This window comes from Ooceraea biroi, chromosome 7 (genome assembly GCF_003672135.1).
Source record: "Ooceraea biroi isolate clonal line C1 chromosome 7, Obir_v5.4, whole genome shotgun sequence".
Taxonomy (NCBI): domain Eukaryota; kingdom Metazoa; phylum Arthropoda; class Insecta; order Hymenoptera; family Formicidae; genus Ooceraea; species Ooceraea biroi.
Genome location: NC_039512.1, coordinates 13,281,108 through 13,299,306, shown reverse-complemented (window position 1 = coordinate 13,299,306; position 18,199 = coordinate 13,281,108). Strand labels below are relative to the sequence as shown.

Sequence of the window (18,199 nt, the reverse complement as noted above, 5' to 3'; positions counted from 1 at the left end):
AGATCCTTCACACACTCGACTCTGTATCCTAAGTGTATATAGATTTGTTCATTTTTTTCAGCTGTAGCTATTGTGATGTATACGTATGTGTCCTCTTCCTCTTCTTCTCCGTTTTCAAACGTACAGAGTGGTACATTCGATTTTATTGCTCGTCATTGTTTTTACCTTGTTTCTCACGTACACGTGTTACTAAAAATTTTGCTTCGACCAGACGTTTTGCAGACAGAGGAATATGATGACATGAAATCGATCCAAGTTGAATATATCATTTTACATATTACGTTCCATTAGAATTGAGAAGAAATAAAAAGAACTGGAAGCACAGCGTGCTGACAGCGGAAACAGCCAAAAAGAATCCAGCCCATAGCAATTCACGAGCATACAGCCTTTTTTCCCCATCATTTATTGCAGTTGACAAGAAAATAGGGGCGGATACAATTTACAGTTACACATTGCGATCGCGATCTTTAATATCACCGTATGTCAGTCAATCAATCAATACATATATGTACGAACTAGATTCGCCGATGAGAATTGTGGCGCAAGCCTATTACCTAGTATCGTCGTTTTATTTACAGGGATCTGTCGTTCGATTACTCGCGGTCAAATTTGTGGTCAAAGCAACGGGACCACTTGAACAAGTGGATCGATTATTCGTGGTATCTTTCGAAAAACTTCGACTGCATAAACATTTTCATATGGCGCGAACGCTAGAAACCCTCGCCTTCACTCGTATATGCGGACTCCGTGACGATCATTTAACGTATCTAGACAATGTCGCGGTTGGACGTCTTCGGTTTCCTGAAGACGAACGTAATGTTCGAGATTGGTCGACTGAAGTCGGCGGAGAAGAAGGATATGTACTCAAAACTCGCTATTTACACTGAAGCTAGTACCTTATTCTAATCGAGTCGTCTGAGAAAAAAAACGACCTGAACGGACTCGGAACGGTATTGACGGTACTCATTGGGTACAGTATTTTATACACGTCGCTCACGGAAAAAATCAGAATTTCCTTGGTCGGCCTCGTTTCCGCGGCGTCGCGATTTTGCGGCCGCTCGGCCGGCCGCGCAGCTTACGCCGCAGCAACCTCGACGAGCCGACCGAGCTGCGTTGGTCGCTGTGCATCTTCAGGTGCTGAAGGTACAGCAGTCTGGATCTGATGAGCTTTTTGCAGATGTGGCACTTGCGCAGCTGTTCTGTGAGCGAAAGGAAAACGATGACGAGTGTAAAGAATTCCGGCAGATTTCGCGGCTGCGTTGATTCACGTTTTCATTTACGTATCTTTACACGTTCAGGCAAGACAGAACGTTTTCGTCGCGCAAGGTTCTAATCTCGATACGTACCTGATTTCTTAGTGCCGTGTTGCAGGCTGTGCGCGTTCAGCAGGGCGGAACTCGGGAACCACCGGCCACAGTCTGCGCAGCTGAGCTTCTTCGCCTCCCATGAGCAATTGTTCTTCTGCCTGCGTTTTCTCTTCACCCTGCTGAGCATACGGAGCTGCCTCGTCGGTTTTTCACCGTCTTTTAGCGACTCCTCCTCCTCCTCCTCTGTCGACGTTACTTCCTTCTGCTGAACCGACCTCAGCGATTTGTCCTGGATCCTGTCGCATAAAAATGCGCTATTAAGGACTTGATATAAAGAAAAGTATCTTCACAAAATGAGCAATCAAGAAAAGGAAGGAAGAGAAGGTGCGCGAGCTCTTACTAGAAGTAGGAAACATTCATTCGTGATTAATGAAACCTGACTTTATACGAAAATTATTGCTGTCGAGCGAAAATTAGCTCATACTTTGACGAGGCAAGACCCAGTTTCTGTTTCTTCCTTTGCGAATGTGCCGCGCGAACGTGACGCGCCAACGCGACGACCACGTCAAACTTCTCCTGGCAGATCTTGCAGGCATACTGCTTCTTCACTTGCTGGCTCTCCTCCTTGTCCTGCTGCTGCTTCTCACCGAGCCTGAGCAGGTTCTCCGGTGATTTCTCGCATACTCTAAGGTGCGTGTCAAAAGCTCGTCGTTGCCTGAAGTTCCTGGAGCAATGCTCGCACCGCATCACGCTGTTGAACTTTGTCAAATTGCCGTTCGTGTGCTCGTTTTCATCCTCTTCTTCGTCATCCTCCTCATCGTCGCCGTTATCGGAATCCGAGTCCCTTATCATAATGATCTCATTCTCCTTGTCGCTGGAGTACTTGTCTTTACTGTCCTCCAGGGTGATCTCCACCACGTTGGACTTCTCTTGCGACTCCTCCTCGTCGACATCCAAGTCGATCACCTCCACGATCTGTCGGGCAATGCATCGCATTATTAGAAAGTTAACAAATTATTTTCCGGTTTGAGAGCACTTACTTCTCGTCGTTTCCGTTTCATCCGCTTCGCGTTGCTCACAGCGACACGCATCTGCGACGGTAGTCCGCGTCGCCGTCTGCCACGCTTTTTACCGGTCAGCTCCTCCTCGCTCAGCATTGACGCTGGTTGGATGATAATTTCGCTGTCGTCCCGATTCACCGACGTCAACTGTTGCTTGCGCGACCGCTTGACTTTCAGCTGTGGCTGTGCAGCAATCGCCATCGACGGCGGCGAATCGGTCAACGCATCGATCAATCGTTGCCGGTCCTCCTCCGACTTATCTTTCGACGCCTTCAACTGCGACGATACGTAATAATCCAGCTCATCGTTTAATGATTCTATTGTCATTGGCTCGCGCAGAGTATCCCGTCTGCTATTTACCGAGCGGCTGCTCTGTAAGTTGCCCGCGGATAATCTTTCGTTATCCTTTTTCGAAGATGCCTTTCCACGAGCGTGCTTCAAGTTCTGCAACGTCTCCTGGATATCGTCGAACGTCAGCTCCGACTCCGATTGGTCGTCTTCCAAGAAGATGTACTGCACGGTCGAACACAATATCAGCTCCTCTTCTTCCTCGGGCTCGATGTAATTATCTTGGCTGTCGTCCGGCTGCTCAGCTAAAAAATATATTATCAGTTTTGGCAAAACTAGTAACAATAACCAGCGCAAAAGCGCTCGAACTGTTTGTGACAACATACATTCTCTTCTGAATGTATTAACAAGCATGATTTGACTTTCCATTCACATAATTATTTCAATAATTTTAACCAGTGAAAATATTAAGTCGTTTACCAATGCGTTTTGTCCATTATACTTTCCCATCATTATCAAACAGTCATTATCGCTTGCAAGTGTAAGTAATTGCGTGTTACAATATTATTCGACGCGAATTATCAATACTGTATAAATACGTAAGCAAATATATCTGGTATACATGATTGCTTACACGTACCAATATTCACCGAGTTGTTATCCATCATGAGGTACGCGATATCGGACTGTTTATCAGCGATATAATCGATGTCGTCGAACGAGGAATTCATCTTGGAAGAATCGCTGTAGGATTCGTCGATTTTGTAATTGTGTTGACCCATCTTGCGTTCTCCTTTCTGCGCGATTCGCTTCCCACCGTTGACGGTTGATTTCTCACGAATGCCAATTTCGTAGTTTGCCTGATGACGCAGCTCTTCGAAATTCTCCTTGTGATAGAACACTGGCGATTCCGTGGTTAACACAGATTTCTTCATTTGCGCTGGTTTCTTCAGCGTTCGCACAGCTCCCTCGTCAATCAGCCGCTTCACGTCGGCTCTGTGAGCACACATTCGTATTGTTACAATAAACTTTACAATAAACTCGTGAGGAAACTTAAATGAAGGAGAATATTATTAACAAGCAAGGGAAAATAAAATTTAAATTCAGGCGACTCACTCGTCTCGCGAACTTACTTCATGAGAAATTGAAAGTTCGTCGGAGGTTCGCCGGATTCGTCGTAAAGCGCCACGGCGAATATCTCATCCGAGTCTTCCACGGCATAGAGAGCTAGCTGTTGCCCAGCTGCGGTGACAAAAGTGGCGATCGTCTCCTCGCCATCATCCTGCTCATCATTGCAGCTCTCGGGCTCATTCTGCACATCCAATTGTTGTGCTCAAGCATTATGATTGAGAATCAATCGAATAAATCACAAGTAAACATCGCAATTAGAACACAATCAATCAACTGGCAAATTAAATGGAGACCTGCCAGCTTGAACAGACATGTGAATACCTTCAAAGTAGACGCGTCAACGTTCTCGCAGTCCCAATTGTCGGCAATTGAGTTCTCCGTTAACGATACCGAATCAACAGATCCCTGGTACTCAATAGCTTCGTTGCAGCTCCTCAGACTTTCTTCAAAATGCATGGTTGTTTCTCTCTGGCAATCGACTTTACCTGACAGCGATCCATTTGCACCTACGACTATCTCTTCGCTCGCAACCTGCTAAATACAAAAACTGTTGATATCGACTTAAAGGTAACGTGGACGATAACACTGGATTACTTACCAGCGTATCGCAAACACGTTCTGGCTTCGAAGCTATTGCGCATTGTCCCGTTTCCTTGTTGGTGAGATTGGTCTTTGCAGTCATCTCTTCGGGCACCACTTCACTGTACACATTTAGTTGGTTGGTGAACGACATGTTCGTCTCAGTATGACATTACGATGGAATCATTGCAAACATTATCTGTGGATGAAGCACAGTAACATTTAATGTACACTTGATATGTTGAAACGTAGACGAACACTCATAAACTTATTCATGTTTTATTCATTCATCATTTAATGTTCTTTTTCATATCGTAATTTGATTAAAATTCCTCGTGCAAAACAATCTTGAATTAGCTTGACAAAACTGGTCTTCAATGTTTGTTAAAACACAAGAGTAGCGTCGAAGAATTCGTAGTCGTCAACAATCGCTGCTCAAGTACAAGCAGCGTTATTTGTGTCACTGATCAATGATTACTTGAATTTCCACCTGTTACAATCTGTTACTCTTCGAATTGGAAAAACTTGAGCGAAAAAAGTCGAACAAGATAATCGTCACGAGCGACAGAAATCCTGGGCCAGATACGTTGCGTAAACGTCGCGTTCCAAGGTTATGTTTGTTTCGCGATCGAACCCGAACGCAACGAATTGTGAGATGAACGGATGCATACTTGCTCGTGTACGTTACACGCGCACGGCAGGTGTTCAGTTTCCTTTCGTGAATTCAAAGAGAGAAGTCGTTGCGTTGCGAACATAAAACATTCACAAGGATCGAAGCATCAAACAACATGACATTGGCAACGGGATCATTACGTGTGCGGAAACCGCAGTTCACCGGCGTCGTCGTCGTCGTCGCATTTAAAGACCGCAACTAAAGTCCCATCCATACTAACCGCACGATTCACGACATATACGAAGAACCCATAGATATAAATATTTAATATATTAATTTAATTATTTATATAGCCGTAGTCCAGTTAGCACGGATGCTGCAAAACACTTTAGGCAGGAGCACAGACTTTTGCATAAGTGCATAAACAGATGCATAAGGAATTTGATTGGTCCATATCCTTATGCACATGCTTATAGACCAATCAAATTCCTTATGCATCTTTTTATGCGCTTATGCAAAAGTCTATGCTCCTGCCTTTACTCTTTTTTTTAGCTCCGAGAAGTTAGCCGGGCAACTTTTACTTTTTTAATTTTTTTTACGAATCGTTTTGGTCGTTTGTCGGTTATTGTTGGCCTAATTAAAATTTTTGTTGGCTAATACTTTTTTTTTTTAAAAAGAAAATTTTGTGGAAAGTTAGCCGAACGAAAATTAATTTTTTATCATTTTCGGCTCAATCGATGCGCAATCATTTGTTGGTCACAGATACACTAATTAAAACGTTTGTTGGTTTATTTGTCTTGAAAAAAAATTGTATGCACTCCGTGAAACGGTGGAGTAGTGTTCCTCATCTGCAGATCAGATGCACAGCCGTATGTAACACATCTTTATACGTCTATGGAATTTTCATCTTGGTATAGTTAGCAGACAAATATGATAAATCTTATTTTTTTTATTGCAATCGTTTGGGAATCGTTTGGGAAAGTTTAGGAAACCACTTTTAGAGTTTGGGAAATAATAGTTTTTTAATAATTAATGAAAATTAGTTGAGCGTATAGTTATCATTACAAATAATGTTCTATTTTGCTTCTTTCAATGCCAAATCATTTGGGAAATACGCCTGTAATGGTTTTAGAGTTTGGAAAATAATAATTGCATCTCAAAATAAAGTTTCATGTCATCAACCAGACGTCAAGCCAAAAATCTAGGGATTTTTTGACCATAACCTATATAATGGAAAATGTTTATAATCTTCGATATATCTTATTGTTTTCTAATGTTTTCTATTGCAATCATTTGGGAATCGTTTGGGCAAGTATAGGAAGGCACTTTCACAGTTTGGGAAGCAATAATTTTTATAATTAAGGGGATCCTGGAGTGACTAGTGAAACAGTGTTGCCATTTGCACTCATACACATTGGATAAAAATTACAGTTGAAATGCTTTTTATAAAAATTTCGCAATTTGTACACACAAAAATTGCGGCGGCCACCACTCGGAATAAAATAAAGGAATATAATGAAGCTTTTCAAGATGACTTTAGAAGCATAATAAAAAAGAAAAGTATCTGTAAAAATCTTGTACATACTTATACTAGTGGCTCCGCTGAAACGACTTACGATTCCGCGTTTGGAACTAACCGCCGCTTTGATGTTGGCCCGCCTCACATCACACACACACTCAGGGGTGCGTTCCAAAATCCTACCTCGGTAACCTCGCTACGTTGGAGTGAGAAAGATACAAGAGTAAGAGTAAGGCTGCGTTCCGATATTTGACTGCCAGTACGGAAAGCTATAGTTTATGTCACGTATACTATAGATTTTCAGTACTGACAGTAATATCGGAACATGGGGTAAGAGAGAGGGAGAGAACCCTGGTAGAGTTTTGGAACGCATCCCAGAAAGCCTTGAATCCGATGATAGGGCCCATTAAAAAAAATCCATCCCGCGGGACTCTCTCCATGGTCCGCCCTTCCATCCCGCTTCACGGCGGAACTCTCTCCATGGTCTACGCTGTGATCCCGCGTTCTGGCGGGACTCTCTCCACGGTCCGAGCTCCGATTCCGCTCGGCCGCGCGTCGCAACTTGCCTGGCTCGCTTGCCGAATCGCCACCAGATGGCCAGCGGACCCAGTACTCTCTCGCTAGAGAAAGACCTCGAGAGGTCCTTCAAATTCCTATTCGACCAAATTTGATCTGTTGTTCACCATTCTCTATCTCCTGATAGAGATATAGAGAATGGTGAACAACAGAACAACACCAACTTTAAAAGCGGGTTTCTTATTGGCAGCCTCCAATTGTTTCTTTCTGTCATGTTCTTCCTTCCATTTTTTTAACTTCTCGAAAAGTTCATTTCTCCATTTTTTCAATTCGTCTGTTCGCTTCTTCATAGCTGTGGTAATCTGTTTCGGGACATCATTCTGAAATGATTTTTCTGGCATCATTTCAGAATGATGTCCCGAAACAGATTACCACAGCTATGAAGAAGCGAACAGACGAATTGAAAAAATGGAGAAATGAACTTTTCGAGAAGTTAAAAAAATGGAAGGAAGAACATGATAGAAAGAAACAATCAGTGCTTTGCTTGCTTCGCATTTGTGATTTTGCGGATGTTATATTCCAAGGAGAAGATAGAGAATGGTGAACAACACCAAAAGCAGGCTTCTTTTTGGCAGCCTCCAATTGTTTCTTTCTATTGCATTCTTCCTTGAAACGGTCATACCGTTCCTTCAATTTTTTGAACTTCTCGAAACGTTCATTTCTCTTTTCTCTGTTGAAAAAATAATTTCTTTTTCAATACAACATTGCTAAGAGAAATAGCTTTCTTAAAATAAATAATCATAAAAACAAGAGCGAGTAATAAGAAAACTGTATGTATTTTATTATATGAACACATTATATTATGTAGTTCTTTTTCTTATTTATTGATAAAAAGAATTTCTTTTTCTTTCAAGAAAAACGCTAGGAAGGAGCAACAGCAGCGACTTGGCATCGGCCGTTCACCGTCCGACGACATTCCGACCAAAAAGCTGAGGAGTCCATTCGCAGCTATGAAGATAAGTCAAATGTGTAAGACACCCGAGATCCAATTGGACACGATAACGTATTTTAATTCCGGCCAAATGCCGGGTAAAAGTATATTAAAGAAATCGGAGGACCTAAGTAAGGAAGCTCGTATCAAATCTGCACACAAGGTCAATTTTGATGATACGATAGTTCGAAGAAGGGAGGTTCCTCTTGATGAGGAAGCGCAGACTAAATTAAGCCTAGCCGCTGCGTTAAGCAGAATAGAGAATCTCGAGTTGGGCGAATTAAGCGTGGAAGAGAGTTTTAACGCTGAGAAAAGGTTGAACTTCGAAGCTGAAGATTCTGACAATTCCATGAATTCCAATAGTTTTGATGAATTTGCGGCCGAGGTATCGATGCAGATCGAGAAGCGACAATCCAAATCATCTGTTCAGAATGCTTTAAATCTTAATGTACACTCGCGTAACGACGTAACACTATCTTGTAAGAAAACGGCGACGGACGATGGAGAGATTGTAACGTCTAGGAAACGTTCAACGCACTCGACGTGTCGATACATCGACGAGGAAGTAGAATAATAAATTAATTAAAGATTTTATAATGTAAATGTGTTGCCTGCAACGCCGTCAAAAACTAATGTCGGAACTCCCGTTAACTCGGGGATAATCTCAAATGCAGAATTGGAACGAGATAACGAGTCGGAAATAAAAGTACTTAGAAATAGAATCATCAAGACAAACGATAGCGTGAAGATTAACAGGACAAGCAAATTGGTAAAGCTGTGTTATTTTGTTATTATTGCTACGTAAAATCTTTAATTTATTTATTATGCATTTCTCATTATGTACGATATTATATATAATGTTTATATATTTTATTATATATTTTTAAATTTATTAACAGCTTAAATTAAAATTTAAGCTTAACAGAAAATGTATACGAACTATTTGATAACAGCTAATGTCCTCTAGATGACACCGAGAAAAGGAAGCGTTAGTAAAAAGAAAAATAAGAGTCCTGTGAAGACAAGTAAAAAGAGTTCACTGAAATTGTTACAGGATGACTAAAATACAATGAAAAATACAATATATGATGTTGACAAGAGGAGAAGATCACCCCGAAAGTGTCGCATTGAAATTAATTTAATGGTAAAATGTCGGCGGAACTTATTGTTTTACATAATTAAACTTGTATTGATTTACCACCTTGTACGTTTATTTATATTTTCTTGCAGCTGAAACATGCTTAGTGTGTTCCGAAAACAAACCCGTGCTACCTATGACTCCGCATGCCATACGTCGAAGCAAGACTCCTTCAAGACTAAGTCGAGGCAAACGTACATTTGATGGCGATCTTATCTCATTGGATACACCAGAACCTCGTAAGTTCTATCAGTACAAATGTACAAAGAGGCATAACGATCAAAGAGGAGAGAGAGATATCGTATTAATTAAACACTTTTTCTTTCAGCGCCAAGGGATCACGAAATCTCATATGAAAAATAACTAACACCTTTATTGTTTACATAGATATTTGTTACATGGTGTATTTATAAGAGACCGTACGTTATATTGAGCCTTTGTATAGTGATACGCATGTACGGGAGAACACATGGAGAAATCAGGACATAGTAACATATCGACGCACTTTTTTAACGTAATTGAAAATTCTCGGTATAAAACTTTCATAAGTGTTTTCCAATTTTATATATGCGAACGATATTTTTCCTATTAATTTAACATTTTAGCAATTAATCGATTTAGAAATAATAATATAATTTTTTAATGGAAAGAAGTTATTTATTATTAATAATTATACCATTTTTCCGTTGTAAAAAGAAATAAAACTATGTAATATAAAAATATAAATTACTAATATCCTAATATATATTTACAGACGTATGAATACTAGTGACAATAACTCTGTATAAATACATATGATACATACAGACTGTTCTGTCGCTTATTGTCAGCGTTGGCAAAATTGTCCTGTCCTTTTTATCCACAAATTCTTGGATAAAGTCAACACGAGTACTGTCAATGATAACGGAGCCACAAAATCAAGTATTTACAGGTCTGTTTACAGTCGCGTGATGTCTTGTCAAAGGGCCCTCCATAATTTTACGCTGTTGTCTCTGTGCTCAGTCTCGATACCACGTTGTCCGGAACTGGTTGCTACTATCGGTAAAGTTTTGTGCAAGCTCGTTCCATTTATACATCCTCAGATAATTTTATTTTGTACTTTGGGTTCAAATTTTCACCGTATTCCGTGACGTCTGGCAGTTCCCATACAGTAATATTTCCATCAGTACCACCTATGGAACATATAACGTCGATAGATTAATGAAGCATCGTAGAATGCGCTTGTTCGGTTACATAGTTACCAATTAACTAACCAGAGATTATCTGTTTGCCATTGCACGTAACGTCAAACTGTATCCTTTGATTGGTATCCGATTGTTTCCCCTCGAACGAATGAAGAACGTCACCAGGATTACGGAGGTCTCAGCACAGCAATTCGCGGCTCTTTCGACACGCGGAAAACAGTTTGGTCCCGCAGGAGCTAAATTCGACTTGCGTGACGCCGCTCACGGTCTTGAAAGTGCACGATGGTACGTCCTTGTACAAACCTACGGACAAACGAGGAAACGTTATTTCACTAGCAGTTGTAATCAAAATACACCTATTATTATTTTATAATTAAAAGTGTACGTGATGTCCGTGGACCGTTAAATTTTGACGGACAATAAATATCATAATGAACAGAGACGCGTACCGATACACTTGGAATACGTGCCCATGGCAACCAGGCCTGGCATGATTGGATTTTCAGGAATACACGAGACTAAGCCGATCATATTTGGAAAATCGTGTCTAAATTCAATGGTGCTCGTCTGACGTCCGGAATAGCTCGTGTCGAAGATTCTCACAGCATTTTTGAAGCCACATCATATCTCTCTTCACGAATCTACGAATTGAACGCTAATAGTTGCCTCTATTTCATCCATTCTGAGGAAAATGCACGGTTAGAAAAAAAACACATGAATTCAAGTGAATAAAAGTAAAAAATAAATAAAAAGATGCAACTTTATTGCTTTATTATATGATTACTGGTTACTCACTGATTGTAAGGTCGATACGTTGCCCGTAGCTCTCCCGTAAATGCATCCCACAAGTAAGCAGGGCTCTCTTTACTGGTGCTGAGGAAGCAACACGATGCAGGCTGCCACGAATTCATGAACGGATACCAGCAAGTGTCGTATACAAGGCCACCCTCCTTGACAGTTAAAGCAGGTGTAAAATTTGACTCCATAAAGTCGGGTGGAATCTTGCCAGAATACAACTCTCTGGGAAGCTCGTAAGTACGTATTCTGAAATCTTCTGATGGCACAAGCAAGCACGTTCCATCTGGGGACTATTGGCAGCCTTTCGTGAAATTCTCGTATAAGCTTGTAGATTCGTACTCCTTAGTAGCCGTGCACAGTAGTCTTGGTGCTGCAGACCAATTGTAATCGATACAGGGAGGACTCATGGGTTCGATATCTTCTGAATTAGTTGGTTCTGTGTTATTTACTTCTTTCTCACTTTGCACCGCTAACATTACAGGAACTTCTTTTGTGGTATCATCTATCATCTGTAATTCAAGGGAACGTCAATATTGAATTAAATATTGCAACATTTTGTAATTTGCTGAAATAATGGCTAGCATAATGGATGCCTTATTACACGAGTATCTACTTGAATAAAGAAGCCTTTTAAATTTATTAATCTGTCGTGATCTGTCGATTCTTATTAATGAATACGTTAAATAACTTACATGTGATTGTGAAGGAGAGGCAGCTTTATTTGTGATTGGAGTTACATCAGATTCCAAGTGTTTCAATATTTGCTACGTTGCAGGAATCTTCTGCCTGCATAAATGCATCTTCCGGCTGCACGTGATTATCATCTTCCAACATGCTTTCGTTTTTCAGTGTACTCTAATTTAACATTTTTTGTTCTATTGTTATCGGTAAATTTTGTACTTCTGTGGATTCCTCGCAATCCATATTTATCTTTTACGAACACGGATATCTTCTTTCAGAATTGTTTCACTTCGCTTATATATCGCATGCTTGGTGCGAGTACCGCGTTAAAAAAATCATCTTTCAAAGAGAGGCACCCTGAAGTTCAGACCCCCATCTGGACTGTAAAAACTGCCTCTCTTGTTTTGTACAAGCAACGGCATAAATGCCTTCCTTCGGTTATGAGTAACGGTCGGTAACGGCAGATGGCACAACTGTGATGTGGACGGAGGCGGCGCGGTGCACACAGGCGAATTTTTACAAATTCAAAACCTAAAATATAAAATTAAAGTGTTTTCGAAATCTAGTTTAATAAATAATGTATTGACTATCAAAGAATCATTTGCAGTTATGAACAAAACTTAACCATTGTTTTTAAAAAACGCCATTTTTAATCTGACGAGTTCGTAATTTTTGCAAAAATTAAAAACTAAGTTATTGTTTGTATTTTAATAACATTAAGAACTTATCGATCAAAATGATAAGAACGTGCTAATAACATAAGCATCGCCAGCGTAAACATAGTATGTATACATACTAATATATTTTTATGTATATATACTATATATTGTTAAAGCTAAATAATAAATAATAATAATATAAAATTTATTAAGAATATTTTTCAATATATCTATTTAATATATATAAGATATATATATATATATATATATATATTTAATATATGATATATGGAAAGTTATTCAAGAAATATGTTTGAGACTGTTTCGACGGTATTAAATCTTTGGTGGCCCTGAAAAGGACCGATTTTTGGCCCTGAAAAGGACCGATTTTTGGCCCTGAAAAGGACCGATTTTTTCCGGTAAAGAGGTCGATAGTGAATAGTCCGTCAGTCAGTAATCAGTCCAGTATCCGTCACGATCGATAACTTGATTGAGTCGATTAGGAATCGAATTAATCAAATTTGCGAGGAAGTCGGGTTGAAACTGAAGTTCTTCCCAGACTTCTCTCACATAGGCGGCTAACGCTGCTGTCGTCCTCTCCCTTCTTGGTTTCCATCGTTGAACCATTTGTGCCCAAACATTTTCGATCAAATTTAGATCTGGCGAACGAGCATTGGATTAAATAAATCTCCGGATGATTCCGAAACCATGCTTGTGTTTCCCGTGATGAATGGACACTAGAATTATCCTGAACTAATCGAATAACTGGCATGTCCTCTGCGGGGTAGATTTTACGTACTGACGGAAGAAATACTTCTTCCAGTATGCGAATGTACTGCGCAGAGTTCATGCGTGTGGGAATGTCCACCAGCTCTCCGATTGTAGTGCCAGAAATCCAGCCCCACATTGCACAGGAAATCCTTCCACTTCTGTGGATAGGCACAACATGATTAGGATTCAACCGTTGATCACGTAATCGCCATACGTGAGGTTGACGGTCGGTACACGATACAAAGACCTTTTCATCGGTCCAGATCGTGGCCTCCCATTTCTCACGGCTTGTCGCCAAGCTGTCCAAAGCAAACGCGACACGTTGCTCCCGATGTTCAGGAGTCAACGGAATTTTGTGAGCTGGGCGATAGCAGTGAAGTCCGGCTTCGTTTAGTCGTCGTCTTGCAGTCCTGTCCGATATGTTGACGTCCGCAGTCTGGATGGCTTCTGCAACTGTGCCAAAAGGCCGTTGTTGCATTGAAGCGACGAGATTTTCGTCTTCGTCCCGTGTCGTCCGTCGTGGTCGGCGATTATGCTTGCGATGATCATACAATGCATGATCACCGCCATCAGCATACCGCTGTATCCACGTGCGTACTGTCTTTGTGGAGCATGGAATATCAGCAGCAATATCTGCTACTGATCTTCCAGCTTGCCACTGTCCCACTATGCGACCTCTCACCTCGGGGCACAAATTTTTAAACATGACTTAACGCGCACCTGCAATAAGTCACAAGATAAAACGCATCGCCTCCCGCGAGTTGTATTTATACGATTTGCGGGAAGCGCTACGGCTCATTTTCAGAATGTGCATTGTTTTTCCGTGAAATCGTAACATTGGACTCACTAATTAATCGCCAATAGGAATTGAAGAATTTGTTATATGCATTTCATTGGTTCGCATCGACACACCCCGTTGGGTATATAAACGATGCGCGAGTCCAGTGATGTTATAAACGAAACGTCTTCATCGAGAGAAGACGGAACTCTCCCTGCTTATTTCTTCTTTTCGAGGCTGCGTAAAGGTTGTTCTACATTAGTCGCAAGCGATTGACCACATGCACATTAATCGCAAGTCGCACGAGTCTTATCCCAGCAAACACAAAGTAACAGGTAATATACATGTTAGTTATAATTGCCCACTCATTAATAAATACAACATAACATACGTGTTATGTAACAATTACATTGTTGAGTGGGAAATTATAACTAACATGTATATTACCTGTTACTTTGTGTTTGCTGGGATTATATCATATAGTTGCCATGATAACAAAGTTCGACGCTCAGGTTATTGCAAAACGCAGAGACGCAACTGTCAAATTTGACCAAACTTTGCGACTGCTGCTTGCGAGCAGTTTACGATCGGAAGTACTGCAGCTTACGTTCATGCGATTGCTTGCTTGCGTCTAATGTAGAACGACCTTTACTCGCAAACAATGAGGCTGTCATCACTGTATGTGACTAACTCGCATTATCTGCAGTAATATATATTATTTTTCAGGGCCAAAAATCGGTCCTTTTCAGGGCCACCAAAGATTTAATAACGTCGAAACAGTCTCAAACATATTTCTTGAATAACTTTCCATATATCATATATTAAATATATATATATATATCTTATATATATTAAATAGATATATTGAAAAATATTCTTAATAAATTTTATATTATTATTATTTATTATTTAGCTTTAACAATATATAGTATATATACATAAAAATATATTAGTATGTATACATACTATGTTTACGCTGGCGATGCTTATGTTATTAGCACGTTCTTATCATTTTGATCGATAAGTTCTTAATGTTATTAAAATACAAACAATAACTTAGTTTTTAATTTTTGCAAAAATTACGAACTCGTCAGATTAAAAATGGCGTTTTTTAAAAACAATGGTTAAGTTTTGTTCATAACTGCAAATGATTCTTTGATAGTCAATACATTATTTATTAAACTAGATTTCGAAAACACCTTAATTTTATATTTTAGGTTTTGAATTTGTAAGAATTCGCCTGTGTGCGCCGCGCCACCTCCGTCCACATCACAGTCGTGCCATCTGCCGTTACCGACCGTTACTCATAACCGAAGGAAGGCATTTATGCCGTTGCTTGTACCAGGTTGAGGAAAGTTTGTTCGCGTCGCATGCTCCAGTGTACACCAGGGAGCACTTGGGTCACGGATAAAATGACAGTATTGGTCATTGGAGCGCGTTAGGGCGAATAGGAGTATGTTGGAGTAAGCGACGCGACAAACCTGAAATGTCGTCGAATAAACGACCAATGTGTTTTTATACGGCTGCGCATCTGATCTGCGCAGATGAGGAACACTACTCCACCGTTCATGAAGTGCATACAATTTTTTTTTAAGACAAATAAACCAACAAACGTTTTAATTAGTGTATCTGTGACCAACAAACGATTGCGCATCGATTGAGCCGAAAATGATAAAAAATTAATTTTCGTCCGGCTAACTTCCCACAAAATTTTCTTAAAAAAAAAAGTATTAGCCAACAAAAATTTTAATTAGGCCAACAACAACTGACAAACGACCAACAAACGATTCGTAAAAAAAAGTTGCCCGTCTAACTTCCGGAGCTCCTTTTTTTATTTGAAAGAAGAAAAAGGATAGAAAATGTTTTGTAGCATTCGCAGTGCTAACTGGACTACAGTCTATCAGGAATCAGGAATATCAGGATATATCATACTAATATGGCGGCGCGCAGTCGCGACGTCGCGAGAATTTTTATTACTTCATCTTTTCAAGTATTGCGTGTGTATTAATTCCAGAAATAATAATTTCTTTCTACATGTTCATACTTTCATAAGCTTTCCTGTTAAAATATATATCTTGAAGAAATCGGTGGAGTCGGCAACACGAGCGTATAGCATATTACCACGAAAAAGTTAAACGTTCCACTGAACGGCCGGTGTTTGATCATTACGTAGCGTCCACGTGAGACTTTCTGAACTTCCTGGGAGCACGATTGGAATGCTCGCAACGCATCGTGATAAATCGTTCGTGACGGATACGTAACTTCTAGACCAGTGCAAAATGGAACCACAGAGTATCGCTTTGAGCCTGCTTGCGCTCCACGTTACGATGCTGATGACGGCGATCGCGCAAGAGCCCAAGAAGAAATCGTGGCGCGATAAGGATATACGAGACATGACGGAGGCTGATCTGGAACATTTGCTGGATCAGTGGGAAGTACGAGTTTGGATTTCCTGTAACTAACATGATTCACGCTACTGGAACAAAAATTGAACGAACCTTGATGCAATGTTTTAGGAAAACGAGGAACCCCTGGAGCCAGATGAGCTGCCTGAGCACTTGCAACCCAGTCCAAAGATAGACATATCCCAAGTAATCCATTGTCTTACTCTCACTGTATTTACAAAGCCCACAATTGTTAGCTCAAGAGTCGCGTTTACTCTCGCGATTTGTGCATAAAGTAATCCACTGTGCAGATAGACACTACAAATCCAGACAACTTGCTGAGGATGACGAAAAAGGGGAAAGGCGTTATGATGTTCGTCGACGTCAAGCCAGACATTTCGGAAGAGCAAGCGGACGTTGCAATGCGCATCTGGCAGAGTAGTCTGCGAAACAATCACATCATTGCAGAAAGGTAGAATATTCTTGCGTCGTATGCAAGATGTGGCTACATATGTAAGCTGTTCTCGGGTGGATGTGTAAGAACGACAGAAGTATGTAGTAATCTATTCCTTGTGCAGATATCCAATCGACACGAAACGTTCGATATTCATGTTCCACGAAGGATCCCAAGCCGTTGACGCTAAGAATTACTTGCTGGAGCAGCCCGAACTGTCTCATCTCACTCTTGAAGGACAGACGTATTACAGGGACAAGCAACAACAGGTAATGGCACTCAAGATACTCGCAGCAACGTCAAACGTAACTTGCGAGCTTAAGGAGCAGTAAGATTAATGTAGTTTCCTTCTCAGGCTGCAGCTGATGAAGCGATGAAGAAAGAAGGTGCCAAGGCACGAAGCAAAGTTGACTTGTAATCCCGTGTATACATTCCCGTGTAAGCGAATCCAAGACATTTCCCGTTTTCATCTATTTTCATATGAATATTCTTTGAGAATACTTTTTCGACTTTACTCATTATCACGAAACGAATTATTTTCTACAAAGTGTCAAGTGTACCAAGTTCGAGCGTCGGTGTGTATGGTAAATAAAATAATTGGTATGCTATTTACAGCGAAGAACATTTATTTGTACAACGTGAAATGGAGTGTGTGGAAAAGCGACTGTGTCATACCAGCTAGTGTTCACTTGTTTGTGCTGGCTTTGTTGGCTGGCTCCAACTGCGCGTTATTCATCTCCTTGACCTCTCGCTGAAGCTCTTTCATGACGGTGGCAAGCGCGTGCGGGTTCACTCCGTTCTCACACAACCTGATGCAGATGCTCAGGGTGGTGGGATCGAGATTGGTATTTAACAGCTTGGAGATCTGGTACAGGGTCTCGAACGTTTTACGAGCTGCATTCACCTGATGGCTCACAGGCTCCGGCATGCTGGCTCGCTTACGTTCCTTTCTAAAAACCAACAGAAGATGTGCAACAAACACTTGACTCATACACGTCTTTTTCGTACTGTAATTTGATTAAAGTTCCTCGCAAAACGGCTCTTGATAAAACTGATTTTAACTCGAGATTAGGTTAGATTTCTCGCTCATCACATTTCTACAGTTTGGAATAATTTATTCGGACGTTCGATAGCAATAAGTTTAATAGTATTTTTCCCACAATTTGAATACTCACTCTTCGACGTTAGACAGTTTTGTAATAAGTTATCACGAACATTTAACAGGGGGAAGCGATCGTCTCGTTTCGTAGATTTCAAACATAAACAGACATAAACACTAACTTGTGTCGCAAAATGCAAATAAGAGATGGCACGTAGGAGCTGGCCAATAATTACTCAGTTTCAAAA

At 40.5% G+C, this 18,199-nt stretch overlaps 4 protein-coding genes and 1 non-coding gene across 11 annotated transcripts; 2 read left to right on the top strand and 3 right to left on the bottom strand.

Annotated features, from left to right (window-relative positions):
- Window positions 1–374: 374 nt before the first annotated feature.
- LOC105286564 lies at window positions 375–5,335 on the bottom strand. 6 transcript variants are annotated; one of them, XM_026971160.1, is made up of 9 exons: window positions 5,260–5,335; window positions 4,386–4,565; window positions 4,109–4,321; window positions 3,790–3,968; window positions 3,297–3,652; window positions 2,348–2,961; window positions 1,792–2,282; window positions 1,347–1,603; window positions 375–1,199 (listed from the first exon to the last, which is right to left on the bottom strand). In XM_026971160.1, the coding sequence occupies exons 2-9, from the start codon at window positions 4,518–4,520 to the stop codon at window positions 1,006–1,008; spliced, it is 2,439 nt and encodes an 812-aa protein (XP_026826961.1). In that variant the 5' UTR covers window positions 4,521–4,565; window positions 5,260–5,335; the 3' UTR covers window positions 375–1,005. The 6 variants fall into 6 exon arrangements, with proteins under 6 accessions (XP_026826961.1, XP_026826958.1, XP_026826959.1 ...); XM_026971157.1 differs by lacking the exon at window positions 5,260–5,335 and adding an exon at window positions 5,038–5,173; XM_026971158.1 differs by lacking the exon at window positions 5,260–5,335 and adding an exon at window positions 4,845–5,031.
- Window positions 5,336–7,817: 2,482 nt separating this feature from the next.
- LOC105286588 lies at window positions 7,818–9,510 on the top strand (the record flags this gene model as incomplete). Its single annotated transcript, XR_003406778.1, has 3 exons — window positions 7,818–8,774; window positions 8,973–9,126; window positions 9,236–9,510. It is a non-coding gene; the product is annotated as an uncharacterized LOC105286588 (transcript).
- On the bottom strand, window positions 9,495–12,233 carry LOC105286560 (telomerase Cajal body protein 1). The gene is given in 6 exon segments (XM_011351590.3): window positions 9,495–10,220; window positions 10,223–10,315; window positions 10,397–10,630; window positions 10,777–11,009; window positions 11,123–11,634; window positions 11,818–12,233. Coding segments are annotated over 5 exon segments (1,191 nt in total). The 5' UTR covers window positions 11,818–12,233; the 3' UTR covers window positions 9,495–10,101.
- A 3,291-nt stretch (window positions 12,234–15,524) lies between these two features.
- On the top strand, window positions 15,525–17,460 carry LOC105286561 (LDLR chaperone boca). The gene is made up of 5 exons (XM_011351591.3): window positions 15,525–16,449; window positions 16,531–16,605; window positions 16,710–16,870; window positions 16,977–17,121; window positions 17,208–17,460. The coding sequence occupies exons 1-5, from the start codon at window positions 16,294–16,296 to the stop codon at window positions 17,268–17,270; spliced, it is 600 nt and encodes a 199-aa protein (XP_011349893.1). The 5' UTR covers window positions 15,525–16,293; the 3' UTR covers window positions 17,271–17,460.
- Window positions 16,706–18,189, bottom strand: LOC105286562 (mitotic-spindle organizing protein 1). Of its 2 annotated transcripts, XM_011351594.3 has the most exons (3): window positions 18,028–18,189; window positions 17,528–17,802; window positions 16,706–16,841 (listed from the first exon to the last, which is right to left on the bottom strand). In XM_011351594.3, the coding sequence occupies exon 2, from the start codon at window positions 17,778–17,780 to the stop codon at window positions 17,538–17,540; it is 243 nt and encodes an 80-aa protein (XP_011349896.1). In that variant the 5' UTR covers window positions 17,781–17,802; window positions 18,028–18,189; the 3' UTR covers window positions 16,706–16,841; window positions 17,528–17,537. The 2 variants fall into 2 exon arrangements, with proteins under 2 accessions (XP_011349896.1, XP_011349895.1); XM_011351593.3 differs by lacking the exon at window positions 16,706–16,841 and having other exon boundaries at window positions 17,461–17,802.
- Between the last annotated feature and the right edge of the window lie 10 nt (window positions 18,190–18,199).

Bases quoted from the DNA above. Each gene is read 5' to 3' on its own strand.
- LOC105286564 (XM_026971160.1), bottom strand. From the start codon at position 4,520: ATGTCGTTCACCAACCAACTAAATGTGTACAGTGAAGTGGTGCCCGAA. The intron at 3,653-3,789 runs GTAAGTTCGCGA...GTGTGCTCACAG, and splicing joins AACTTTCAATTTCTCATGAA to AGCCGACGTGAAGCGGCTGA. The intron at 2,962-3,296 runs GTACGTGTAAGC...TATATTTTTTAG, and splicing joins TAACAACTCGGTGAATATTG to CTGAGCAGCCGGACGACAGC.
- LOC105286561 (XM_011351591.3), top strand. From the start codon at position 16,294: ATGGAACCACAGAGTATCGCTTTGAGCCTGCTTGCGCTCCACGTTACG. The intron at 16,450-16,530 runs GTACGAGTTTGG...GCAATGTTTTAG, and splicing joins ATTTGCTGGATCAGTGGGAA to GAAAACGAGGAACCCCTGGA. The intron at 17,122-17,207 runs GTAATGGCACTC...TTTCCTTCTCAG, and splicing joins ACAGGGACAAGCAACAACAG to GCTGCAGCTGATGAAGCGAT.
- LOC105286562 (XM_011351594.3), bottom strand. From the start codon at position 17,780: ATGCCGGAGCCTGTGAGCCATCAGGTGAATGCAGCTCGTAAAACGTTC.